The sequence below is a fragment of the Drosophila pseudoobscura genome, chromosome X, assembly GCF_009870125.1.
Source record: "Drosophila pseudoobscura strain MV-25-SWS-2005 chromosome X, UCI_Dpse_MV25, whole genome shotgun sequence".
In the NCBI taxonomy this organism is placed as follows: domain Eukaryota; kingdom Metazoa; phylum Arthropoda; class Insecta; order Diptera; family Drosophilidae; genus Drosophila; species Drosophila pseudoobscura.
In genome coordinates, this window is record NC_046683.1 from 58,326,635 (window position 1) to 58,344,759 (window position 18,125).

Here is an 18,125-nt window from a genome sequence, read left to right on the forward strand (position 1 = left end):
TTAGTCGAGATTTTGATGCCGTTCGACAGTCTGGATCCTCCCGATCCTGCGAAAGTTGGTCCTGCCCCGATCTGGCCCTTTTTGTCTGAGATATAGCCTTCCGAAGATAATACTGGTTTCTTCTGCAAGCTATATGTCAGCTATACGGCGGCCAATCGGGGCGTGGCATGTCTTTTCGTGATCGGGAGAGTCCTGCCAACCGATTGACACCTGAAAAAAGGACATCCATTCCATCACGATTTTCGCAAAAAATCATGATGTAACCATCATTGAAATTGCCAAAAATCGGCCCCGTTTTTTAGTCGAGATTTTGATGCCGTTCGACAGTCTGGACCCTCCCGATCCTGGGAAAGTTGGTCCTGCCCCGATCTGGCCCTAGTTGTCTGAGATATAGCCTTCCGAAGATAAGGATTTGCACATCGTGCAAATACTGGTTTCTTCTGTACGCTATATCTCGGCTGAAGGGCGGCCGATCGGGGCGTGGCATGTCTTTTCGTGATCGGGAGAGTCCTGCCAACCGATTGACACCTGAAAAAAGGACATCCATTCCATCACGATTTTCGCAAAAAATCATGATGTAACCATCATTGAAATTGCCAAAAATCGGCCCCGTTTTTTAGTCGAGATTTTGATGCCGTTCGACAGTCTGGACCCTCCCGATCCTGCGAAAGTTGGTCCTGCCCCGATCTGGCCCTAGTTGTCTGAGATATAGTCTTCATCTATAGCTTTGGATTTGCACATCATGCAAATACTGGTTTCTTCTGTATGCTATATCTCGACTGTAGGGCGGCCGATCAGGGCGTGGCATGTCTTTTCGTGATCGGGAGAGTCCTGCCAACCGATTGGCACCTGAAAAAAGGACATCCATTCCATCACGATTTTCGCAAAAAATCATGATGTAACCATCATTGAAATTGCCAAAAATCGGCCCCGTTTTTTTAGTCGAGATTTTGATGCCGTTCGACAGTCTGGATCCTCCCGATCCTGCGAAAGTTGGTCCTGCCCCGATCTGGCCCTAGTTGTCTGAGATATAGTCTTCATCTATAGCTTTGGATTTGCACATCATGCAAATACTGGTTTCTTCTGTATGCTATATCTCGACTGTAGGGCGGCCGATCAGGGCGTGGCATGTCTTTTCGTGATCGGGAGAGTCCTGCCAACCGATTGGCACCTGAAAAAAGGACATCCATTCCATCACGATTTTCGCAAAAAATCATGATGTAACCATCATTGAAATTGCCAAAAATCGGCCCCGTTTTTTTAGTCGAGATTTTGATGCCGTTCGACAGTCTGGATCCTCCCGATCCTGGGAAAGTTGGTCCTGCCCCGATCTGGCCCTTTTTGTCTGAGATATAGCCTTCCGAAGATAATACTGGTTTCTTCTGCAAGCTATATGTCAGCTATACGGCGGCCAATCGGGGCGTGGCATGTCTTTTCGTGATCGGGAGAGTCCTGCCAACCGATTGACACCTGAAAAAAGGACATCCATTCCATCACGATTTTCGCAAAAAATCATGATGTAATAACCATCATTGAAATTGCCAAAAATCGGCCCCGTTTTTTTAGTCGAGATTTTGATGCCGTTCGACAGTCTGGATCCTCCCGATCCTGGGAAAGTTGGTCCTGCCCCGATCTGGCCCTTTTTGTCTGAGATATAGCCTTCCGAAGATAATACTGGTTTCTTCTGCAAGCTATATGTCAGCTATACGGCGGCCAATCGGGGCGTGGCATGTCTTTTCGTGATCGGGAGAGTCCTGCCAACCGATTGACACCTGAAAAAAGGACATCCATTCCATCACGATTTTCGCAAAAAATCATGATGTAACCATCATTGAAATTGCCAAAAATCGGCCCCGTTTTTTTAGTCGAGATTTTGATGCCGTTCGACAGTCTGGACCCTCCCGATCCTGGGAAAGTTGGTCCTGCCCCGATCTGGCCCTAGTTGTCTGAGATATAGTCTTCATCTATAGCTTTGGATTTGCACATCATGCAAATACTGGTTTCTTCTGTATGCTATATCTCGACTGTAGGGCGGCCGATCAGGGCGTGGCATGTCTTTTCGTGATCGGGAGAGTCCTGCCAACCGATTGGCACCTGAAAAAAGGACATCCATTCCATCACGATTTTCGCAAAAAATCATGATGTAACCATCATTGAAATTGCCAAAAATCGGCCCCGTTTTTTTAGTCGAGATTTTGATGCCGTTCGACAGTCTGGATCCTCCCGATCCTGCGAAAGTTGGTCCTGCCCCGATCTGGCCCTTTTTGTCTGAGATATAGCCTTCCGAAGATAATACTGGTTTCTTCTGCAAGCTATATGTCAGCTATACGGCGGCCAATCGGGGCGTGGCATGTCTTTTCGTGATCGGGAGAGTCCTGCCAACCGATTGACACCTGAAAAAAGGACATCCATTCCATCACGATTTTCGCAAAAAATCATGATGTAACCATCATTGAAATTGCCAAAAATCGGCCCCGTTTTTTTAGTCGAGATTTTGATGCCGTTCGACAGTCTGGACCCTCCCGATCCTGGGAAAGTTGGTCCTGCCCCGATCTGGCCCTAGTTGTCTGAGATATAGCCTTCCGAAGATAAGGATTTGCACATCGTGCAAATACTGGTTTCTTCTGTACGCTATATCTCGGCTGAAGGGCGGCCGATCGGGGCGTGGCATGTCTTTTCGTGATCGGGAGAGTCCTGCCAACCGATTGACACCTGAAAAAAGGACATCCATTCCATCACGATTTTCGCAAAAAATCATGATGTAACCATCATTGAAATTGCCAAAAATCGGCCCCGTTTTTTTAGTCGAGATTTTGATGCCGTTCGACAGTCTGGACCCTCCCGATCCTGGGAAAGTTGGTCCTGCCCCGATCTGGCCCTTTTTGTCTGAGATATAGCCTTCCGAAGATAATACTGGTTTCTTCTGCAAGCTATATGTCAGCTATACGGCGGCCAATCGGGGCGTGGCATGTCTTTTCGTGATCGGGAGAGTCCTGCCAACCGATTGACACCTGAAAAAAGGACATCCATTCCATCACGATTTTCGCAAAAAATCATGATGTAACCATCATTGAAATTGCCAAAAATCGGCCCCGTTTTTTAGTCGAGATTTTGATGCCGTTCGACAGTCTGGACCCTCCCGATCCTGGGAAAGTTGGTCCTGCCCCGATCTGGCCCTAGTTGTCTGAGATATAGTCTTCATCTATAGCTTTGGATTTGCACATCATGCAAATACTGGTTTCTTCTGTATGCTATATCTCGACTGTAGGGCGGCCGATCAGGGCGTGGCATGTCTTTTCGTGATCGGGAGAGTCCTGCCAACCGATTGGCACCTGAAAAAAGGACATCCATTCCATCACGATTTTCGCAAAAAATCATGATGTAACCATCATTGAAATTGCCAAAAATCGGCCCCGTTTTTTTAGTCGAGATTTTGATGCCGTTCGACAGTCTGGACCCTCCCGATCCTGGGAAAGTTGGTCCTGCCCCGATCTGGCCCTTTTTGTCTGAGATATAGCCTTCCGAAGATAATACTGGTTTCTTCTGCAAGCTATATGTCAGCTATACGGCGGCCAATCGGGGCGTGGCATGTCTTTTCGTGATCGGGAGAGTCCTGCCAACCGATTGACACCTGAAAAAAGGACATCCATTCCATCACGATTTTCGCAAAAAATCATGATGTAACCATCATTGAAATTGCCAAAAATCGGCCCCGTTTTTTTAGTCGAGATTTTGATGCCGTTCGACAGTCTGGATCCTCCCGATCCTGGGAAAGTTGGTCCTGCCCCGATCTGGCCCTTTTTGTCTGAGATATAGCCTTCCGAAGATAATACTGGTTTCTTCTGCAAGCTATATGTCAGCTATACGGCGGCCAATCGGGGCGTGGCATGTCTTTTCGTGATCGGGAGAGTCCTGCCAACCGATTGACACCTGAAAAAAGGACATCCATTCCATCACGATTTTCGCAAAAAATCATGATGTAATAACCATCATTGAAATTGCCAAAAATCGGCCCCGTTTTTTTAGTCGAGATTTTGATGCCGTTCGACAGTCTGGATCCTCCCGATCCTGGGAAAGTTGGTCCTGCCCCGATCTGGCCCTTTTTGTCTGAGATATAGCCTTCCGAAGATAATACTGGTTTCTTCTGCAAGCTATATGTCAGCTATACGGCGGCCAATCGGGGCGTGGCATGTCTTTTCGTGATCGGGAGAGTCCTGCCAACCGATTGACACCTGAAAAAAGGACATCCATTCCATCACGATTTTCGCAAAAAATCATGATGTAATAACCATCATTGAAATTGCCAAAAATCGGCCCCGTTTTTTTAGTCGAGATTTTGATGCCGTTCGACAGTCTGGATCCTCCCGATCCTGGGAAAGTTGGTCCTGCCCCGATCTGGCCCTTTTTGTCTGAGATATAGCCTTCCGAAGATAATACTGGTTTCTTCTGCAAGCTATATGTCAGCTATACGGCGGCCAATCGGGGCGTGGCATGTCTTTTCGTGATCGGGAGAGTCCTGCCAACCGATTGACACCTGAAAAAAGGACATCCATTCCATCACGATTTTCGCAAAAAATCATGATGTAACCATCATTGAAATTGCCAAAAATCGGCCCCGTTTTTTTAGTCGAGATTTTGATGCCGTTCGACAGTCTGGACCCTCCCGATCCTGGGAAAGTTGGTCCTGCCCCGATCTGGCCCTAGTTGTCTGAGATATAGCCTTCCGAAGATAAGGATTTGCACATCGTGCAAATACTGGTTTCTTCTGTACGCTATATCTCGGCTGAAGGGCGGCCGATCGGGGCGTGGCATGTCTTTTCGTGATCGGGAGAGTCCTGCCAACCGATTGACACCTGAAAAAAGGACATCCATTCCATCACGATTTTCGCAAAAAATCATGATGTAATAACCATCATTGAAATTGCCAAAAATCGGCCCCGTTTTTTTATTCGAGATTTTGATGCCGTTCGACAGTCTGGATCCTCCCGATCCTGGGAAAGTTGGTCCTGCCCCGATCTGGCCCTTTTTGTCTGAGATATAGCCTTCCGAAGATAATACTGGTTTCTTCTGCAAGCTATATGTCAGCTATACGGCGGCCAATCGGGGCGTGGCATGTCTTTTCGTGATCGGGAGAGTCCTGCCAACCGATTGACACCTGAAAAAAGGACATCCATTCCATCACGATTTTCGCAAAAAATCATGATGTAACCATCATTGAAATTGCCAAAAATCGGCCCCGTTTTTTTAGTCGAGATTTTGATGCCGTTCGACAGTCTGGACCCTCCCGATCCTGGGAAAGTTGGTCCTGCCCCGATCTGGCCCTAGTTGTCTGAGATATAGCCTTCCGAAGATAAGGATTTGCACATCGTGCAAATACTGGTTTCTTCTGTACGCTATATCTCGGCTGAAGGGCGGCCGATCGGGGCGTGGCATGTCTTTTCGTGATCGGGAGAGTCCTGCCAACCGATTGGCACCTGAAAAAAGGACATCCATTCCATCACGATTTTCGCAAAAAATCATGATGTAACCATCATTGAAATTGCCAAAAATCGGCCCCGTTTTTTTAGTCGAGATTTTGATGCCGTTCGACAGTCTGGACCCTCCCGATCCTGGGAAAGTTGGTCCTGCCCCGATCTGGCCCTAGTTGTCTGAGATATAGCCTTCCGAAGATAAGGATTTGCACATCGTGCAAATACTGGTTTCTTCTGTACGCTATATCTCGGCTGAAGGGCGGCCGATCGGGGCGTGGCATGTCTTTTCGTGATCGGGAGAGTCCTGCCAACCGATTGACACCTGAAAAAAGGACATCCATTCCATCACGATTTTCGCAAAAAATCATGATGTAATAACCATCATTGAAATTGCCAAAAATCGGCCCCGTTTTTTTATTCGAGATTTTGATGCCGTTCGACAGTCTGGATCCTCCCGATCCTGGGAAAGTTGGTCCTGCCCCGATCTGGCCCTTTTTGTCTGAGATATAGCCTTCCGAAGATAATACTGGTTTCTTCTGCAAGCTATATGTCAGCTATACGGCGGCCAATCGGGGCGTGGCATGTCTTTTCGTGATCGGGAGAGTCCTGCCAACCGATTGACACCTGAAAAAAGGACATCCATTCCATCACGATTTTCGCAAAAAATCATGATGTAACCATCATTGAAATTGCCAAAAATCGGCCCCGTTTTTTTAGTCGAGATTTTGATGCCGTTCGACAGTCTGGATCCTCCCGATCCTGGGAAAGTTGGTCCTGCCCCGATCTGGCCCTTTTTGTCTGAGATATAGCCTTCCGAAGATAATACTGGTTTCTTCTGCAAGCTATATGTCAGCTATACGGCGGCCAATCGGGGCGTGGCATGTCTTTTCGTGATCGGGAGAGTCCTGCCAACCGATTGACACCTGAAAAAAGGACATCCATTCCATCACGATTTTCGCAAAAAATCATGATTAACCATCATTGAAATTGCCAAAAATCGGCCCCGTTTTTTTAGTCGAGATTTTGATGCCGTTCGACAGTCTGGATCCTCCCGATCCTGGGGAAGTTGGTCCTGCCCCGATCTGGCCCTAGTTGTCTGAGATATAGCCTTCGGAAACTTTGGATTTGCACATCATGCAAATACTGGTTTCTTCTGTATGCTATATCTCGACTGTAGGGCGGCCAATCGGGGCGTGGCATGTCTTTTCGTGACCGGGAGAGTCCTGCCGATTGACGCCTGAAAAAAGGACATCCATTCCATCGTCATTTTTAGTCGATCTGGACAATTCTGAGCGCCCCTGCTTCTTCGCCACCAGACATACAAACCCACGGTCGAGATCCGCTCCTGCAATGTCCTTTGCAAGGAAGATGATCCGCATACATGAATAAAATACCGAAGGTTTTTCTGAGCATGAAACATGGATTTATTTACATCAGTCAAAACGTGAAAGAATGAAGGAAAGACAACATTAAAGGAAAGAGAAGGACAATTTCCATTGGATCTGGGGAGTAGTTGCTAGCCCACGCACTGCCGTCCCGAATGTCGACGGGATCACTTTACCAGGATGGGGCCCAGCCATGGCCGGCCCACGAGGGCGACAGGAGTGTTGTGTGCAGAGCCGGAGCCGCGTAGGTCTTGATGATGGGGGCAGAGTAGGTCTTCAGGACCGGAGCCACAATCGGCTGGATGATGTGGGCCGAGCTGTGCACCTGGCTAATGCTCTGGTGGGATACAGCACTGGGAATGGTCTTCACGATGGCGCCCACCTTGGCCAGGGCCGGCTCATAATGGATCGCAGGAGCGGCATAGCTCCAGGGGTCCAAACCCAGGTAACCCGGACGGGCAGCAACCACGGCGAGCAGAGCGAAGAACACCACCTGAAAGCAGCGGGTGATGGTGAGAAGGAGAAACCGAGAAGAGCTTAGGGAGGGATTGATCGACTTACCAACTTGTGCATTTTGCTAATCCTTGCGATTCTGAAGCGCTAGCTATTGGCTGAAGTATGAACTGTGGGTCTGTGTGGACGCCTCGCTGGGTTGTGTTGCATACTCCAAATCCGCGCCGGCTTTTATACTCCCAAAATCCGAATCCGAATCCAACCATGTGCAGCAGCCGTCACGTCAAGAAGAAAAACCGAATCTAAAAGTGCAGAAAACACAATAATAATAATTTTTTGTTGTATTTCGTTTTTCCACCTTCGCCATCGTTAAGAAAAGCTGAAAAATAACGCCAACGGCAGCGAACACTCCAGAGAGCAGAGCAGAGTGGGGCCAGGGAGGCGCCAAGTGGCAAAGTTTGCATGTGCAACAGCAGCTGATTCGCCTTTGTCTTCGGTTACGGTTTTCAAAACCCCGCCCAAGTCCCCTGCCCACTGGCCACTGCCCACTGTCCGCCAAAGACTTCGGACCCCATTAGGTTGCAAAAAAAAAAAACAACAAACCAGTCAAAATAAAGTGTCTTGGCTCTTGCTGTTGCTATTGCCGTTGCCGTCTGGTATTGCGCTAGTCCATGCTGACCATTTGGCCCACTCGGGCAGTCGGTCAGCGGCCAGCACTTGCATCACTTCTCTGCCAGCCAAAGTCGTCGCAAAAATGCTGTTCGCTCTGTCATTTTCCTCAAAGTTGACCGTGAAAATGTCTTGTACTCGCACTTGTATTTCATACCTGCGACACGCACGCACAGCAGCCACACCAGACACACCAGGCCCCAAAAGTGGCCCAAGTTCAATGTGAACGAACGCACTTGCGTGTACGAGTGTACGAGTGTATCTTTCATGGTCGGAACCACGTCTCCGACTCAAAGAAGGCCATCGCAGGCGGTAATCGTCAGAGATTGAGAAAGGAATGTGGACAAAGTTGGGGGCTAATTTGTGGGCCCCTCACGTAGGCCAGCCGGCAAATGCTGAACGAAATGAAAATGAATTTCTTCATATTTTCAGCCAGAACAACCAAAACAAGTTTGTCATGTTATTATATCCACTGTTGCTTTCAGAGAGTTCTCATTCATTCTTCATTCTGTACGTATTATTGTTCCCTTGAGTCCCAACATACTGGAACTGTGATTATTCCCCTTTGGGCAGCTCCAAGACTCCTTTCCTTTCTGGATACCAGTTTCTGGTTATGCTAATCTTGGATTGCAATTGTCTGGCATAACAATGCCTATATAGTACGAGCGAGCGAGCGATAACCCAACCCACATACTATAGAACAGCGCTCGGTCTCGGGTCTCAGGTCTCGGGACTGGTCTCTGGGTCGGGCTCTGGAGTTCCGCTTTGTGTAATAAGCAAACATCGATTGCGATTGCCCAAGTGTCTTTTGCGCAGGCGCACACACCACACACACACACATTGCGACGCGAGCACAACTGTACTTTCGTTGTGTTGGTTCAAGTAGAGTTGTGCGAGTATTGGCCGCCGTTATGGTGATTTGTCAGCAGTTTTTAGCATGATTAATGAATGCTTCGCTTCGTTTCGTTTCGATCTGGCGACACAACTCCCTTACCTCCGATCTGTTTCGGCCTGCTCCGCATCGAATGGCTTTGTTAGCCGAAATTCTTGAGCGACTTTTAATAGATTTCTATTTCAGGTAAATTCCTTGGCCATATCCGGGCTCTGTTTGTGTTGTGCTGTGCGGTGTCCCAACCTCCGCAAACCTCCGCGAACCTCCAGCCACCTCTTTGGTAGTATCTCCTCTGGGATCTTGTTCGGTGTGTTGTCTGGGGGTAATGTACGCCTTGTGGCCACCTTACGGCTGCTAAGTGACAGTTCTGCCTCTGCCTCTGCATTGCATAACACGAACAATAGCAACAACAGCGAGATATTGTGGCCAATTATCATGGAGGGAACCAGTTCCCCAGCTCTCGAGACCGTGGCTCTCGATTACCCCTTATCGATGGCGCTTAGCACCAAACTCAATTTCGCTATTAATTAAATCCGATTCGCGTTGATCTCAGTGGAACTGGGTATAATGAACCACAATTAAGCCGCGCTTAAAGATCAATTACATATCGGAGAAAGAACATGATGTTGACAGTTTAAAAGACGTCATCACTTCTCTGTCCGTCGGTGGGTTTTTCAGTTCTCCAATTGTCTTTGTCATTATTCTAGAGTTAATTGCCTCGAAGGTCGTTATAGAAACGAATGTACAGAATCGGGAAACTGAATGAAATTGTAAGCAATACAAGTAATTTTTAGATGAGGAAGTAATGAGTGCTATTCAGGTGGAAAAAATAAGTCAAATGAGCCAAATACCAAAGAGGCAATGAAGTAGAACGTTCGGCTCTTGTTCTTTTATGAACAAACCTAATTAACAACCCTCTAAGTAAATATATTTCCACTCTAATCATTCCTTTCCTTTTCCCATCCCACAAACCCATTTAGTTATCCATAAACTTTAAGCACAAAAGCATTCCTGCCATCGCAAGTAACACACCAATCAAGACCCCAAATTAGATGGCCATTATGTTGCATGAAATTGAATATGTTTTTGGGGGGTTCGAAGTGCTCTGGCGCTTGCCAGCGAGTGGCTGCAGTTGCCAAACTTTTCGGCCAAAGATTGAGGCGACCTGTCCTGGATATTTTGGAACTCTGTTTTGGCACAGTTCACTCAGATGTCAGATCCGCCAAGCGGCAGTCAGTCAGTCAGTGAGTCAGTCAGTCAGTCAGGGAGTTGGTCTGTTGCTCTGGCTAAAAGGAGCATTACGCAAATGGAAACGGGTGAGAAATGTGCTGCAGCTGCAACTACAACTGCAACTGCAACGGCGCCCGCTGGGGCAGGCAAGTAGAGCGACCATAATAATACTCGTAAAAGGTGCTTGCTTGCATATAGAAAATTCATTTCAAGACTTTACCCCCTCGAGTAATTACGTTCCAGCAGGTCTCAGCATGAAGTGGCGGCCACTCTGGCGTATACTCAATGTGCGATCGGCGGCAGGTGGCCGCGTGGCCGCGTGGCCAAGTGTCCACTGTTCGGCTAAGGTCAGATGTGTCCATCAATTTGGCTGCGGCATTCTCTGCTATGCCATCGGCTTCCAATTGGAGGCACTGCGTCAGCGGATGCTTGGACTTGGTCGTTGCCTGATCGCCTAACTCAGAATTTAATTGCATTAACATTGAAAAAACATACATATCTGTGATGCCGAAGAGATGCCATAGCGAAGATTGCTGTCACGGACTGCCGACAATTATTATGGGCAGCCGTAGCCCCTACTAACCCACTGAACTGAATCGAAGCTAGGGTCCGGCCCCTCCCAAAGCAGATCTGGGCGCCGCTTGCAACACGCTGCAACTAGTTTCGCTGCAGATGCAGATGCAGTGCTTCCTGGTCCAGATAAGCCAGGCAATTGAATTCATTTTCGTTTCGTTTTCTTTGGGTTTCTGCTTTTTTGGGGAGTGCTAGTGCTCTGACTGGAGACCTGGAGACCGGGAGACTGGGCAACCAGGGAGACTGCCGCGAATTGTTGTGCAAATATTTGCCAGGCTGAATGCAAATCATGATTAATTTACGACTCGACCACTCGGCCGAGCCGATTCTCCAAGCTGACATTTCAGCACTTGCGGAGGTTGTGTTGCCTGTCAAAATATCAAACGGCATTCTAATGAGCTCGTGCTCGAAGCCCGCTTAAAGTCGAGTGTTCTAGTTTGCCATGGAGCGGAGCGAGGAAAACGGAGAACGGAGCTTCCACTGCTGCTCATTCCGCTGCCGTTCATGAACTTTTCCAGTCGATGACAGGGCACACTTGGAAGCCTTAAATATCACAATCAATGGCAGACAAATGAAGCCAGGCAAAAACATACACACAACCATGTATCTTCGAGTAGATCTCAATTCTCACACAGAGACCCGAGATACGAGCCGAGCCATTTTTTATGGCACATTCACAGACAAAAAGAAAAGATAACATAGACACACACAACACGGCACACAACTAATTTGCAAGACAAAATCAGTAGAACAGTGGAACATAAGAACGGAACAATTAAATTGCCAAGTGTGAATTTCCGCTGACCAAAAAATACACGAGGAAAAAATGCAGAAAGCCCGAAAAAAAAATACATACAATACAGAAAAACCAACAACCATTTGCAGGTTGAACAAGTGAAGGTCACAATAGTGGCATAGATTACACAAACACAAGCACACACACACATCGAAGCACATTGGTATGCTGCAGCCTGCAGTCTAACGGAGCAAGCGAGCTGCCAGGCTAATCTGCAGCATAAGCAGAAGCAGCAACAATTACCATTGCCAATTGCTGTAGACAAACATCGAGAACAGCACAATCGCTGGGATATTATTATAAAACTTACCAGAAACGAATGAAAACACACAAACACGGCACTCTGAAAAAATAATGAGGTATATTAGCTGTGACAATGGCTTTGTAACAGAAGAAGAAGAGCTTTGAGCTTATGTAAACCTTAATCTGATATCGATACATCATATGTTAATATTACCGATAACAGTTCAAGGGCGATAGCTGGTATCGATGTATCATATGTTAATTACATGATAATTATGCTAATAGCATATCGCTGTTAACTAAGGTGAGTGAAAGGTAAACAATGAGTAATTTTAACAAAATATTCCCTGTTAGGACACAAATATCAATCTAACGGACTTTCAAAAGGAAGAGCATCAAACCAAGAGCATAGCTGGATTGAACTGACACCAGATTGAACCCCCAGCAAGGCAGAGTTCAGCGCTTTGGATTGAAAGGGGTCGATGGATGGATGGATGGATCGTCGCAGACACGAAGCGAGTCGAACAATGCGGCGTTTGACAAAACTCTATGCGAAAAGGCAGACGGCAGACAGCAGCAGCAGCAGCAGTTGCAGCAGCAGCACTGGCACCAACAACAATTGAAATGTAAACGAAACGAGGTGCAATTACAACGGCAACTGCGGATGCAAAAACCCAAGTTCCACAACATTGAAGTCGCAGCCGGCAGCGTCAACGGATATGGCAACGAGGCGACTGGAGTTGGGAGCTTGTGCAGTTGCAGCAACGAGAGCATCTGCATCTGTGGCATAGATGCCAGCTGTTGGCGGTGGGTAGGTAGCCGGCGGTGTAAGGTGGCAAGTGAATAAAAGACACCGCTGCACCATTGAGTGGCATCAGTTGCAAGCAGCAAGTCGCCGAGACCCACCACCAAGGATTACCCACCCACAGCATGATGAAACTGGTAAGGATGCGCCCCTCTCTAAGGATAACTAACTAAAAGGATTCCATCCTTTCGCCTATAGCTACTGTCGCTTCTTTCCATGTGCGCCCTGGCCGCAGCACGTCCTGGCTACCTGCACGGACACCATCACCACTATCCGGAATACCCGCTGTACCCGCACCACCACCACCATGTGGAGCCCCTCCATGTGGCCAAGATCGTGCACCTGCCCGCCGCCGTCTCCCACCAGAGCTCCACGGTGGTGCACAGCGTGCCCCATCACATCATCAAGCCGGTGGTGCTGCCTACGTTGGTGAAGACTGTGGTGCATCCCCCCATCATCAAGGCCTACCACCCGGCTCCCATCTTCAAGGCCTATCACCCGTACGATCCGTTCCATCTGCACCATCACCATGACTTCCATGACTTCCACGACTACCATCTCCACTGATCGCCGCACCGCCACTCTGACTGCTGAATGATCGCGAATGATGAATGAAAACTGAGAACAAGGAACGAAGAACGAATAGGATGCTACAGATACGATACTGCTACTGCTAATCATGAATGATGATGGATGCTGTGATGTATGTGTGTATCGACTGCTGATTGCGATGCAAACTGCTGGATGGATATGCTACTCCCTCTGTCTATATTAGTGTTGATTATGTGTATATAAAAGATACAAGATACAATATCTAAATTGAAAATATGTCTCTGTAATGGATACGCGCAGTGACGTCCGACTCTCGTCTAAATGAGGGCTTATTCGTGCAACCGCATAAAATATTTCCCTAAAGCGGGTGACATAATTAGCATGTAATCACCATCAACCGAAAAAACCATTCGATACTTTAACGCTGACAGACCAGACAGACAAACCACACCACACCAGCAGAGACAGACATCGACAGACAGCTTTGGGATGGGATGGATTGAATGGCACATTTCCCATGGCGACAATGGTGACACGTTGCCTCTTCATGTGGCAAGCAAATGCATTTTCTGTGTTATGCAAATCAGTGCATAAGCACATGTGCTGCCTGCGGACTAGCTCGCTCCCTGGACGGAGATGGGGATGGGGGAGCAGAGGTGTTGGCCAAGCGAAGTGATAAATGGTTAATGCTGCCTGCCACTTCTGTTGCAAATGATTCGGTTTTGTAAGCACATCCTGAAGGCCTGAAGGGCTGGGCTGGCTACGCTGTTCAAGTTCAAATCTTTTGTGCTTTTGCAATTTACACAACTTTTTGCATAAGCAAATGCAAATTGCCCCAGGCACGAGTACAAGTACGAGTACGTGTATTTTTAACCCCACACAGCAAACACTGGTTCCGCACAGCGATTATTCCCATTCAGAATCAACTGAATCGACAAACATTGCCATAAGAATAAGCTAATGAGAGTCGCAAGCACTTAATGTGACATAAACATCAATTAGAAATTGCCAATTTGTAATAAATTTAATAGTTCATGGGTTCGGTAGTGGCGTAGAGGCGTAGTCAAGGGGGATCATTTGTGATTCACGATCATGCTATTTATTCATTCCCATAGCTAAGAACTAAGCCTCTGTTTTATTTTTTTTTTTTTTTTGTAATGCTTCCTTGTTTGGTGTATTAAAAACAAATCAAAATCAATATCAATCAAGTCTACAAGCTCGCCGTAACCCTGAAAAACTATTCGGTTTCTGTTTTGGGCTTGTCTTTTCATCGGTTAAATTAGCCGCAAATCGGTTATTGTTTTGGGCAATTTCTGCTCGATTCCATGGTTCGCTGACCGGCAAACGAGGCAAGCAAAATAAAATAAATAAATAATTTATTTGGCAAGGTGACTGCGGTCTTTGAGTGATTTCTCAGGCACGTGATTCGGTAGCTCGTTAAATGTACGTAAACAAATGGAGAAAAAGGTGAAGTGGAGACCCCGAGAGGAAGTGGTGGCACGGTCACACTAGCAGTGTTGGGCATTAGATGCTTGAGAACTGATTAAGAGTCGATTTTCTACATTTTCCATTGAACAAACCTTTTTCTGCTACATAAAAGCATGAGCTTAAGATCAAGACCATAAGCAGCAGGCATTTACAGAACATTTAATGCCACATCCATGTGAAAATATCTAACTATAGAATATGTTCTCGGTTTCTGTATTCCTCTATTCCTGACTGCTGCTACATCTTCCCCCTGCTGATACCCATGGCAACTATATATTATTAGGTACAATAATAGCTGCCGACTCTCGATGACGACGGTGAAGTGCTGATGTGCAAGTGTCGCACTATTGCACAAGACAAACATCTGAGCCAATCTCTGGCGATTGGCTGAGCCCCGAGGCGAGTCCACTGGGACTGGCGAGGCACATTAATCACCGTTTCGCCAACTTGGGGACGTAATTTATGCAAGCCGAAAGTGCAAAGAGCAGGGAACCTAAACCAGAGTAAACCGACAAGCCGCCAAGCCGCTTTAGTCGATTCTTTTGAGACTCTCCTATTGCTAAGTAGATATTTTGCTTGAGTACGAGTATTTATTTGTCTGCTTAATTGTGAGACGTCTCATGCGTCTCATGCAGCAGTGTCAAGTGTATGCCGTATAGCACGAACTGTGGCGTTGGGAGCTAGGAAGGGGTCTGCGACACTCGTAGAACATGTCTCGCCTCGCATTGCATTGCATAAATCATAAGGCGAAATCGAATAGCTTTGGAGTGGTGGCCAGTCAAGTGGGGGAGAACAGAACAGAACAGCCACTGGGAGAACCTGTACGAGCCGGCGGTGCATGTAAGACGAGAACTTGCCCCCGGAAGGGTTTGGATTGGTTTGCTTTGGCTTGTGCATAGAGCGTGGACCGTGTTTGTTGCCTGTTGCAGTTGCCGGGCCAAATGCAGAGCAGAGTGCAGAGGCGTGCTGCTGGCTGATCTGATTCGATGGAGCGACCCATTTAGAGAGCTTCGACTGCAGCGGTTCTGGTTGTTTCGTATAAATAGGCCAGTCGAGAGTGCAGTTCTATGTCAAATCGTTACAAACCATCGACACAACAAAATGTTCAAGCTGGTAAGTGGAAAAGGCTCTGAGAGGGAGGACTTACTAACTAATCTTCCATCTCCATTGTCCATTTGCAGTGTGTTTTCGTCGCTCTCCTTAGCCTGGCTGCTGCCGCCCCAGCTCCTGCTCCTGCTCCTGTCCCAGAACCAGCACCATCTGGTCTGTGGCCTGGCGGTCTGGTGGCACCCGGAATCTGGGGACCGACCATCATCGGTGGACCCCATGTGGTGAGCGTTGTGCCCCATGCCATCTCCCATGCGGCCATCACTCAGGTACATCCTTCGCCGCTGGTCCTCAAGAGCGTCCATGGCATCCATGGCCCCGTTTTGATTGGTTAAACGGACACAGGTCTGCCACACATCAACCCCACTCCGCCATAGGCTCCTTCCACTCCTCAAACTCAAGCATTTTCCTGCGGAATATTTCACCAGTTTACGAGTATCCTGTCCACTGTTTATAAAGAAAGCAAACCAGCAAAGTTGAGAAAAAATAATTACAAAAAAATGTTTACAAACTAAAATACATTTCAAGCAATAAAATACCTAAACATACTTGTTATGTATGGATATAGCGAGCGAAAATCAATTTGTTTTCTCGGCTTAAAGGAACCATTATCGTCCAGCCCAAAAGTAAGCAACGAAAATCGCATCGAAGAGACGTGTAGATTTCATGTAGAACACATGTAGAATGTACATTAAATCGCGTATTCCGCTTCTATAGGAATACCTATTCGAAATCCCTATTTGTTGCATCAAACTGCTAGTAACAGGACATTATATGATTAACTTGTTATGGACGAAACGAAAAACATTTATTGAAAAAAAAAATCGTAAATATTCTATCACAATGAAGATTTCCAGGAGTGTGCAGAGAACTTCCTTAATGGTGCAGGGTGTAGGCCAGAGGAGCAGCATGATGGACCACGGGCACAGAGTGGACCAGAGGAGCAGCGTGAACGGTGTGGACGACAGGAGCAGCGTGGTGGACAACGGGCACGGAGTGAACGACGGGAGCAGCATGTACAGCCACGGCGGGAGAAGAGTGGATGGTGGTCTTCAGGACGGGAGCAACCACGGGCTGGATGTATGACTTGCTGTGCACCTGGGTGATGCTCTGATGGGAGACAGCCGAAGGTGCAGAGTGCACCACGGTTCCAACCTTAGCGAGGACGGGCTCATGCACCACATGGTGGGACTCGATCAGGCCAGCGCTCACAGAGGCGACGAGGAGGGCAACAATAGCAATCTTTTTGGGAAGGAGAAATGTTAATAGAGTTAAAGGAAGGTTTCTTCCAGAAGTAACTTACGAATTTGAACATTTTGGAAGTTGATTTTGTGGTAGCTGTGACTGCTGCTTGTTTGCACGAGAAGATTCGATGGATAACTGATGATGATTGGGAGCTCCAAACTCCGTTTTTATAGAACCAACCAAACTCCGCTCGAGTCGACGGCAATCAAAACATCGCTGACCTTCACTACACCCCAGCATAACCCGACTTCGTCTCCGAACAGATCGTGAGCCGAACCGACCTCAGCTCATTACGATTGCTGGTTGCTGCAGATCTCCGAAGTGCTGATACCCGAATGCCGAAGTGGCTGTGGACTTGTCGGATGTCGAATGCGCCTCAAGGTGGACGACCTCGCCAGCAGCCGAAGCTGGTGGCTGGTCGCCACTGTTTGAGCCCTTAGCAGGGGCTGGCGACTGCTATAAAAGCTCTTCGTGCAGATCCCAACAGCATCAGTCATCTCTCTGAGTTTCCCCCAAAAACAACCACCCAAAAACCGACTAAAAATGTTCAAATTCGTGAGTAAATTGAAGATTTGGAAGCAACATCCATACTTAACCCACAATTCTCTTAGGTTGCCATCGTTGCCCTCCTCGTCGCCTCTGTGAGCGCTGGCCTGATCGAGACCCACCATGTGGTCCATGAGCCCGTCCTCGCCAAGGTTGGAACCGTGGTGCACTCTGCACCCTCGGCTGTCTCCCATCAGAGCATCACCCAGGTGCACAGCAAGTCATACATCCAGCCCGTGGTTGCTCCCGTCCTGAAGACCACCATCCACTCTTCTCCCGCCGTGGCTGTACATGCTGCTCCCGTCGTTCACTCCGTGCCCGTTGTCCACCACGCTGCTCCTGTCGTCCACACCGTTCACGCTGCTCCTGTGGTCCACTCTGTGCCTGTTGTGCACTCTGCTCCCCTCCTCAAGACTGTTGTGCATCATGCTGCCCCCCTGGCCTACACCCTGCATCATTAGAATCTAAATTATTGTTTTTTTTTTTTTTTTTTGTTAACTACTAAATGAGAAAACTAAATAAATCTACTGAAAGTATTATTCATCCTTAAATTTTTATGGTTTTTTTATGTTTATCCAAAAATATAGTGGTTGTTAAAAGATGTACAGTGGAGAGCATGCATGGATACATGTTCAGCACTTTTCAGTTTAAAGGCCCTTAAATTGTTATA

At 47.5% G+C, this 18,125-nt stretch overlaps 5 protein-coding genes across 7 annotated transcripts; 3 read left to right on the top strand and 2 right to left on the bottom strand.

Moving 5' to 3' along the window:
- Nucleotides 1-6,871: 6,871 nt before the first annotated feature.
- LOC4812224 (uncharacterized) lies at nucleotides 6,872-15,793 on the bottom strand. 3 transcript variants are annotated; one of them, XM_015188194.2, is made up of 4 exons: nucleotides 15,705-15,793; nucleotides 11,780-11,812; nucleotides 7,418-7,611; nucleotides 6,872-7,349 (listed from the first exon to the last, which is right to left on the bottom strand). In XM_015188194.2, the coding sequence occupies exons 3-4, from the start codon at nucleotides 7,427-7,429 to the stop codon at nucleotides 7,029-7,031; spliced, it is 333 nt and encodes a 110-aa protein (XP_015043680.1). In that variant the 5' UTR covers nucleotides 7,430-7,611; nucleotides 11,780-11,812; nucleotides 15,705-15,793; the 3' UTR covers nucleotides 6,872-7,028. The 3 variants fall into 3 exon arrangements, with proteins under 3 accessions (XP_015043680.1, XP_033238777.1, XP_033238778.1); XM_033382886.1 differs by lacking the exon at nucleotides 11,780-11,812 and having other exon boundaries at nucleotides 15,705-15,787; XM_033382887.1 differs by lacking the exons at nucleotides 11,780-11,812; nucleotides 15,705-15,793 and adding an exon at nucleotides 8,136-8,249.
- LOC6900018 (uncharacterized histidine-rich protein DDB_G0274557) lies at nucleotides 11,993-13,348 on the top strand. Its single transcript, XM_002135347.3, has 2 exons — nucleotides 11,993-12,654; nucleotides 12,716-13,348. The coding sequence occupies exons 1-2, from the start codon at nucleotides 12,643-12,645 to the stop codon at nucleotides 13,082-13,084; spliced, it is 381 nt and encodes a 126-aa protein (XP_002135383.1). The 5' UTR covers nucleotides 11,993-12,642; the 3' UTR covers nucleotides 13,085-13,348.
- Nucleotides 15,563-16,242, top strand: Nplp3 (Neuropeptide-like precursor 3). The gene is made up of 2 exons (XM_001352519.3): nucleotides 15,563-15,670; nucleotides 15,739-16,242. Exons 1-2 carry the CDS (start codon nucleotides 15,659-15,661, stop codon nucleotides 15,997-15,999), a joined length of 273 nt encoding a protein of 90 aa, XP_001352555.1. The 5' UTR covers nucleotides 15,563-15,658; the 3' UTR covers nucleotides 16,000-16,242.
- A 278-nt stretch (nucleotides 16,243-16,520) lies between these two features.
- On the bottom strand, nucleotides 16,521-17,079 carry LOC6900019 (uncharacterized). Its single transcript, XM_002135348.3, has 2 exons — nucleotides 16,968-17,079; nucleotides 16,521-16,906 (listed from the first exon to the last, which is right to left on the bottom strand). Exons 1-2 carry the CDS (start codon nucleotides 16,977-16,979, stop codon nucleotides 16,541-16,543), a joined length of 378 nt encoding a protein of 125 aa, XP_002135384.1. The 5' UTR covers nucleotides 16,980-17,079; the 3' UTR covers nucleotides 16,521-16,540.
- A 231-nt stretch (nucleotides 17,080-17,310) lies between these two features.
- On the top strand, nucleotides 17,311-18,006 carry LOC6900020 (pupal cuticle protein Edg-84A-like). The gene is made up of 2 exons (XM_002135349.3): nucleotides 17,311-17,464; nucleotides 17,521-18,006. The coding sequence occupies exons 1-2, from the start codon at nucleotides 17,453-17,455 to the stop codon at nucleotides 17,914-17,916; spliced, it is 408 nt and encodes a 135-aa protein (XP_002135385.1). The 5' UTR covers nucleotides 17,311-17,452; the 3' UTR covers nucleotides 17,917-18,006.
- Nucleotides 18,007-18,125: the final 119 nt, after the last annotated feature.